General features: G+C 35.0%; 1 protein-coding gene across 1 annotated transcript; it reads right to left on the minus strand.

Annotated features, from left to right (window-relative positions):
- LOC123685280 lies at positions 1-834 on the minus strand. Its single transcript, XM_045624934.1, has one exon. The coding sequence runs from the start codon at positions 832-834 to the stop codon at positions 1-3; it is 834 nt and encodes a 277-aa protein (XP_045480890.1).
- Between the last annotated feature and the right edge of the window lie 8,205 nt (positions 835-9,039).

A 9,039-nucleotide genomic window follows, 5' to 3' on the forward strand; every position in this document is an offset into this window, starting at 1 on the left:
TTATTCAACAGGCAAAGGACATAATTTGTTCAGAGGTCGTTTTATAGTACCCGACTTGGTTTTAACATCAGCAACTCGTGCAACACCATCTAAACCGGGTGTAAGCTTGAGTATTCGTCCCATATCCCATTTTAAAGGAGACAGGTTATCATTTTTTATTAAAACTAAAGAACCTTCCTTTGGCATATGAGAAGATTTTAACCATTTATTTCTTTGCTGGAGAGTATGCAAATATTCGTTTTTCCACCTACGCCAAAAGTGTTGTTGCATCTGTTGAATAAGTTGCCACCGTTTCAAGTGGCTTATATTTATGTCCTGATAATTTTCATCCGGAACAGAACCTAATGGTTCCAAGGTTAAAAAATGTCCCGGAGTTAATACCGCTAAATCATTCGGGTCTGAGCTCATCGGAGTAAGAGGGCGAGAATTGAGTACCGCCTCAATTTGTACTAAGAGCGTATAAAACTCTTCATAGCTCAATACTTGATCACCTATCACTCTTTTGAGGTGAGTTTTTACTGACCGTACGCCCGCTTCCCATAATCCGCCCATGTGAGGGGCATTGCCTGGCAGAAAATGATGAGTGATTAACTCATATTCAGCGCATTTTTTAGCTAAAGCTACTAGCTCCCTATTAGCACCGACGAAATTTGTCCCACGGTCAGAGTATAAAGGTGAACATTTTCCACGTCGTGCCACAAATCTGCGTAGGGCAGCTATAAACACGTCACTACTCATGTCGGACGCCAATTCTAGGTGAATCGCCTTGGTGGACATACACACAAAAACGCACACATAAGCCTTAGAAGATTTAACTCCTCGGTGCCTACTCATTGTGACTAGAAAGGGACCGCAAAAATCTACTCCTGAGTGAGAAAACGGTTTGGCTGGAGAGATTCTGATATTCGGTAAATTTCCCATTATTGGTTGCGACGTAACAGGGTTTGTTTTCCAACATTTTAAGCATTTTGATAGGACTGAGCGTATAGCCCTTCGTGCAGATAAAATCCAATATTTTTGCGAAATTAAAAAATGAAGCGTTCCTGATCCTGCATGCAGATATTTTTTGTGGTAGGAATCAATTAATAATTCAACAAGTCTGCACCGCTGGGGCAATAATACCGGATGCCTTTTATCAAAAGATAATTTTGAATAAGTGAGTCTACCGCCAACTCTTATGATTCCTTGAGAATCTATAAATGCATTTAATTTCTTAAAAGGTTTAGGGAAAATTTTTGTTTCAAATATTTCATTGAAATATAACTGTTGGGTTCTCTTAATAAATGTCAAGGTAGCACGATTTAATTCCCATAGGGATAAAGCATGATCTTTATGTATATGCTCAGTGGAGCGAAAAACGAATCGTAAAACATAGCACAAGATACGTTGAAGAACAGAAAAATTTGAATATTTTATCAATAAATCGTCAATAAAATGTTTTTCTTCAAATGCTAATAAAACAGACTTTCGAAGTTCTTCTTGCGTTTCGAAATTGTTAACGATATCGAACTTCTGGTGAATGGAACGGAGATGTTTAGGTCCTTGAAACCATACTTCATTAGTGATGATTTCCGAGGGAAACATACCACGTGAAGCTAGGTCCGCAGGATTTTCTGTGGATCGGACATGTGACCAGGATGAAGCAGGTACCCTTTCTTGTATGAAAGAAACCCTGTTTCCAACGAAAACCTGCCATCTGTGGGGTGACGAATTCAACCAGGCTAGTACAATTTCAGAATCGGTGTAAGCGTGAATGGAATCGAAACAAATCTTATCGCGGTAAGTGATTGTAACCCATTCTAAAACTTTCGCCAAAAGTACTGCACCGCATAGTTCCAATCGAGGAATACTTAATTTTTTGGAACAAGGGGCCACTTTAGATTTACTACATAAAAAAAAGGTATTAATAGTTTCAACACTGTCTGTGACTCTACAATAAATAACAGCACTGTAACCTCGTTCACTAGCATCACAGAACCCATGTAATTGTGCAATACAATGTTGAGGAATTTTTATAAAGCGCGGAATACGTAAGTTGGACAATAATGTCAATTCATTCTTATATTTTGTCCAAACTCGTAATATTTCATCAGGCGGACATTCATCCCAATCTACTTTTGCTAACCACATCTTTTGGATCAGGTATTTGCACAAAAAAGTAATAGGTGCAAGAAACCCTAGAGGGTCAAATATTCTGGCCAGCTCGGACAGAATATTGCGTTTGGTACAACTGCGATCAATTGTTTCAACGTTGAATTGAAAGGAGTCATTCTTTGGTTCCCAAATGAGTCCCAATATCTTGATTGAACAATTATCTTGCAAATCAAGTGAATGCGTGCCTGAAGATATCTGATCTGCAGGTATGCTAGACAAAAATTCAGCACTGTTACTAGACCACTTGCGAAGGTGAAATCCACCCTTATTCAAAATATCATTTATATTGTCTTTGAGTTTTAAAGCGTTTTCTAGAGAATCACCACCGCTACAAACGTCGTCTATGTAAGTCTCCTCAATTAACGCAACCGAGGCTGAAGGCATATTTCTACCTTCATCTTCTACTAATTGGTGAATGGTTCGCATCGCCAGATATGGGGCACAATTGAAGCCAAAACATAATGTTTTTATACGTAAATCTAATAATTTTTCATTAGGGGAAAAGCGGAAAATTAAACGCTGATAATCTGTGTATGAAGGATCTACCAAAATTTGGCGATACATCTGCTTTATATCTGCAGTGAAACATACTGAGTGTAACCGGAATTTCAATAATATTGTGCTTATGTCATTCTGTAACTTATTACCAATAAATAAACAATCGTTAAGTGATTTATTATTGGGCATTTTTACGGAAGCGTTAAAAACAATACGCAACTTCGTAGTGGCATGATCTGGTCGTAGAACGGCGTGATGGGGTAAATAGAAAAAGTTTGTATTTTCTTGTGGTGGATCAACAATTTCCATTTGTGACAATTGGAGATATTCTTTAATTACAGAACAATATTGTTCATGTAAATTAGGTTGGCGTAGAAGACGCCTTTCTAAAGCGAGAAAACGTTGAATTGCTATCGTACGACTTTGTGGAAAAGCTGGATTCAGTTCTTTAAATGGAAGAGGAACAGTATATCTTCCAGAAGGTGAGCGAGAAACGTTATTTTTGAAAATATCCTCGCAAGTGTTATGCATATCTAAATTAATTCCAGTTTCAATTTCGAAAAACATTCTCATTGTATCGTCCAAATTATTTTCTGAAAGTGTACTAATAAAAGAATTGCATTTTATTTCTACTGGGCTTTTCATAATTTTTCCAAGTAAAACATACCCAAAAATGGTGCGAAGCGCGTTTGGACCTCCATCTTTTCCATAAATGAGGTCATTCGATAAAATATTTGCGAATATATCTGATCCTAACAAAACATCGATTTCATTAGGAATATAATAATGCGGATCAGCGAGAGGTAAACCGAGTAAATATTTCCAAGATTTGGAATCTAAAGGATAAGCGGGTATTTTGTCACATATTTTGGGCAAAATAAGGGCGTCAACCGTTAAACAAATATCAGAATTCCCAATGGGATTCAAAAAAAGTTGAGCAATCCCATTGTTCGCAACTTGAGTATTGCCGATGCCGTTAATGACTACGTCTGAATTAATTTTCGGAAGATTCAAAACGTTAAAACTTTTTTGCGATATAATCGAAATTTCTGAACCAGAATCCAGTAACGCACGAAATTTCTTGTGCGTACCATCACGAGCTCGCACTTCAATCAATGCAGTACCCAGCATAACAGTACCGGATCGTTGTTGCGCAGCGAACGAATTATTATTATCGAACGCAATCGAAGAAGATGCGGCAATGTCAGCACCGGGCGTCGCCGTTTCATTCCGGTATCGATTCGAATTTATAGGAACAGATTTTTCAAAATGTTCATTTTCAAAATGCAAAGTTGTATGATGTTTTCTGCTTCCACATTTTCGGCATGATGACTTTGATTTACATTTATTCAACATATGCATTTCACTCAAACAAGCAAAACAAAGAAATTTACTCTTGGCGTATGAAAACCGGTCGCGGGGCGTTTTATTCAAATATTGTTCACAATTGTAGAGATTATGATTTTCATTACATAATGAACACTGTGCGGCTTTAGAATCTCGGCGTGCAAGAAAATTATTTGAAGATTTATTTGCTAATGGTTTAGTGGATCTAGAAATGGGTTTTTGAGTATTGCTTCCAGAAATATTGTTCAAACCATTGCAGTACCTTTCAAGAAATTCAAACAAAGTTTTATATTCCGGAATTTCTGTTGAACCGTATTCATTTTCAAAAGCTCTAGCAGTATCAGGATCAAGTCGGGATAATAACATATGAGTCAGGACAAAATCACATTTGATATCTACGTTCATATTTTTCAAACTTTGTAAATTTATAGAGAAAGTGTCCAATAGTTTGCGGAGTAAAAAAGGATTTTCAGTTTTTAAAGGAGCGAAGTTTTCAATAGGGAGCCAATAAGCTCGAGCTTGGGCTCGAGGATTTGTGAAACGTTTTATCAAGGTATCATAAGCTGACTGGTAGTTTTCATTAGTTGCTTTGAGGTGTTTGATGAGATCTAATGGCGTACCATTTAGCGAAGAGATCAAATAATTAAATTTCTCAACTGGTTTGAGATTTGAATTTGAATGAACTAAGGCATCAAACATATCTTTGTATGCAGGAAATTCTCTAATATCGCCTAAAAACCGTTTCAAATCAATTTGAGGTAATCTCACGTGCGCAATTTCAGAAATGGTTTTATCTGCGGCAACAGTCGCATTCAAAGGAGACATTGCATCGTTTTCAAATAATTCGGCATAAATCGATTTGACATCATAAAACATTTCAAGAAACTTACGCTTGAGATCATCTTCTGCGTTCAAATCTGAGTCTTTATCAGCTGATAACAAAGATAGAATGCCACTATGATATTTTTGAAATTCTTCATTCAGAAAATCAAGAGAAGTATAACGAACTTTGAATTTCGTTTGTAGCTTGTGATCCTTTTTAACTGATATAGCTAAATTGTTGATTATTTCCATCTCCTTCATACAACTCTGCCTCAGAGCGACCTGTTTACGAAATTTATCAGACATTTTTAGAAGTTTGTATCAATAATAAAAGGAGTGAATTCAATACGCAACTATAATATTGTGTTTGTAAACAATGCGAACCTCTGAACAAATATTAACCTGAAACTAGTTTGACAATGACTGCTGAAAATATGACGTTGAAGGATGACTACTGATAACGGCTGAACTGAGCATATGATTTCAGGAGATAAATTGTCTTCAAGATGGTCGAATTTATAATGAATTAAATCGAATTTTCAGGAAATGAAAAATTTTCGAAATTTTGCGGTAAATCAAAACGAATGTACCGAATAATATAACAAATTCATTCCAAATGTTATTTCGGAGCGATTGGCCTGAAATGACCAGCAAAAAGAGATGTGATTAAATTTTGAAAAAAATGAAAATTGGTATTTAGAGTATATTTTCAACAAAAATCAAAGAGGACGAAGGGCCTTAATATCCGGCTCGAAGGACCATGTTGCAAAGCTCAAAATAAGATGCTTTAAGAACTTTAAGTTGTTAAAGGCCGGAGAGAATTAAAGTGGACTGATTGGACCTCAATCCTCGAGATTTCCGTTGAAAATTCAATAATAGCGAATAGGACCCCTCACAAATCAATAAATTGAATAAATATTGAAACAAAACCAACGATTTGCGACTTACCCTTAAAAGGATGGTTCTGCTGCTGCTTGAAGGGCCCTTCTTTCTGGAGATGAACACAACACTATGTCCTTTGGTGTGTATTCACGAACTATAGCGGCTTGATCACAAGTTAAATAGTTGAAATGCGTCCAAACTTTTGGAAAATAGCGAAAATAGAAAAAAATAGAATTTAACTGCGTGGCGGTTTCTTAAGAATTGTCTTCCTGTCTTCTGCTTAACCACCACGCACATGCGCCAACAAAAAAAGGTAGCTGTACGCAACTCGTTGGCAGAATATTCAAAACTTGAATTTGAAAATAAAGAAAAAACTTGTGAGAAGTCCCTCATAATGAAAAAACAAACAATATATTCTCGTATATATTTCGTGATTACGAAACAGCCTGGATAGGAAGAAACATTCTCTTGCTGCTTTTTTGGATCTCGCAAAGGCCTTCGACACTGTTGACCATATACAGCTTTTGGGGGATTTGCGGGATCTAGGATTCAGGGGAAACGTACTTAAATCATTTGAAAACTACCTGGATAACAGAAAGCAACGTGTAGCAATCGGAAGTGTCCTTAGTGAAGAAAGAACAGTACAATGTGGGGTGCCACAGGGGACGGTGTTGGGGCCGGTATTGTTTGTCATTTACATGAATAACATACTCACCTCACAGACCAACGGAGAAATCATTAGTTTTGCGGATGACACGGCAATATTCTATGAAGACACATCCTGGAAAAACCTGAAAAAGAAAGTCGAATGTGATATGAGTAAAATTATAGATTGTTTCAATCAAAAAAAATTAACACTAAACTTTGAAAAAACTTCGTTTTTACCTTTTTCTTGTTACTCATCTCATCTCCCCGATTTCAATCACCTGGAAATAAAAAATGCTGATGATATTATTCAATTGAAGTCCTCAGAATTTGTCAAATATCTAGGTGTTCACATTGACAGACACATTAGATGGGATGTCCACATAAAAAAAACCGTAGGTACTTTGAGAAGCATCATTTTTAAATTTCTATATTTCAAAAATATATTGAATACTCACCAAATGAAAATCCTGTACCATGCATTGGTCGAGTCTAGATTGTCGTATGGGATCCTGGGTTGGGGAGGTGTTGCAAGCAGTTACTTAGCTTATCTGGATATTTTACAGAAAAAATTCCTGAAGATTTGTTTTAATAAATCTCGAACGTATTCATCGACCTTGCTTTATTCTGAGAGTAAAATATTAGACCTCAGACAAATATACTTCCTTCGTGTAGCGGTAGATCAATACAAAAACAAAAGTAGCCTAATGAATATTGACCACAACTACAGTACCAGGGCAAAAGAAGAAAACATGGTGCGCACTGAATATTCGTCTAAAACTATTGGGCAGAGAGGATATACTTATCTTAGCACACGAATATTTAACAATATCCCCAGGAAAATCAAAGACTCAACATCAGTGATATCATTCAGAAAACATACAAAACAGTACCTTCATGAAACAGATAGAGAAATAATACATAATCTTATAGACACGAATAAAATTCCATATAGAACTTATCACTGAAAATCAAAAGGACAGCACACTAATGACATTGTCCCAGAGTTTAAATGAGTTGTTCACAGAGTGTTAATGTCAGTATCATCATGTTGTCCCATTTGAGCAGACATTGTTAAAATAATTGTTAAATTTTATTATGTAAAGAAACACTTTACAACCACGCGCTGGCTTTTTAGCCTTAGTGGTTCATTTGTTTATTTCAAAAATGATTTTTTTTTGTGGAATTCATAATGATGTTATTGCTATATTGTGTATATATATATATTTACATATAGATGTTAATTTATGCAGAATCTACGTCGTAATTAATGTTATTATTTTTGTAATATTGTTTTGATATTCTACTTGTTATTATTGCACCTGTTGTACATGGTTTATTGTACCTTTGTCTCTGGAAATAAACATTATTATTATTATTATTATAAAATATTCATTTACAGATTACACTGTTGTTGTTATTATGATATTTGATATTATGTTAATATGTTAGCATGAAATGAAAATCATCGAAGTTTTGAAGAATCCTAACAGAATATTGAAGTTCCATACATATTTCCGAGAAAAACAATTTCCAAAATAATTGTGTGGATACAAAATAAATAAGTGTGCATTCTGATAGAAAGTAATTCCTTTATGAAATGAAGCATTTGATTTGTTCCAACTATCTCATAAAAATAATGATCTGCTTCAAAATTTTTGGAGCCATCAGTGTGAAAATATGGAAATGAAATTTTATGGCTCTGTAATCAATGGAAAATGTTAGACTCCACTTGTAATCAAATTTGTTCTATAATATGTACCTACATTATAGCCACCTCTACTACTTGATTCATCTTGATTTTGCCATTGAAAATAAATGAGAAGTGTTCAATATAAATATCCACAGTTGAATATCCTGTTTCTTTCAACTCACCTATTTGTTTTCATATTGAAACAATTATGGCACTCTTGGAAGTATCTCAACTATATGCTGTAGTATGAATTTATGGAATAGCAAAAGAATAAAAGTATTTAATCTCAATCACATGAAAATTTGTCTAGTATGTACTTAGTGGTATGTTTCGATGTGAGTTTGAATGACCCTCGAAGAATACAGTATTGTTCGATAGCAGCAGTCTTTAGTGGGATATTGACTGTTGTCATTATAATGGGACTATTTTGTGAAAACTTTTTTGAACATGGCTTTATGTGAAATCTGGACTTTTCAAAATAGAATGTTGATTTTAATGAAGTATCTTCTTATTATAAGAGCTGTGTCAAAGCTCAGTAATTTGTAATCAAATAGAAGAGTTGAGGTGAGCTAATTCAAATAACTTCATTTTCAAACTAAGTTGGCTAGTACTTCAATTCTAAAATCTGAGACATGACATCATAGTAAATATTCGTTTCTGTGGTTTTTTTTCCACAACAGAACAGAGTTGCATTCAGCCAAAGTACCCAATTTTTCGAATTTCATAGATAATTTATTTTTTAAGATCAAGTTACTCGGAAACGGCGCTTTGTAGGAGAAAATATGAGGAATACTTTTATTTTTCAAATTAGCCAAATATTGTTCAATGAACGTTCAAATTACTTTTTAGAGTTGGGTTCTTCGAATTTCTGGTATTTTCATGTGATCTTATGTTCATAATGAAGAAACTGAAAGATGTGTAGGGAATCTTGTGTTCGGAGAAGATGTATCACATCAAGGAAAAGCTATATTCAAAAAATCATTTCCTTCAATAGAACC

This window comes from Harmonia axyridis, chromosome 7 (assembly GCF_914767665.1).
Source record: "Harmonia axyridis chromosome 7, icHarAxyr1.1, whole genome shotgun sequence".
NCBI lineage: Eukaryota > Metazoa > Arthropoda > Insecta > Coleoptera > Coccinellidae > Harmonia > Harmonia axyridis.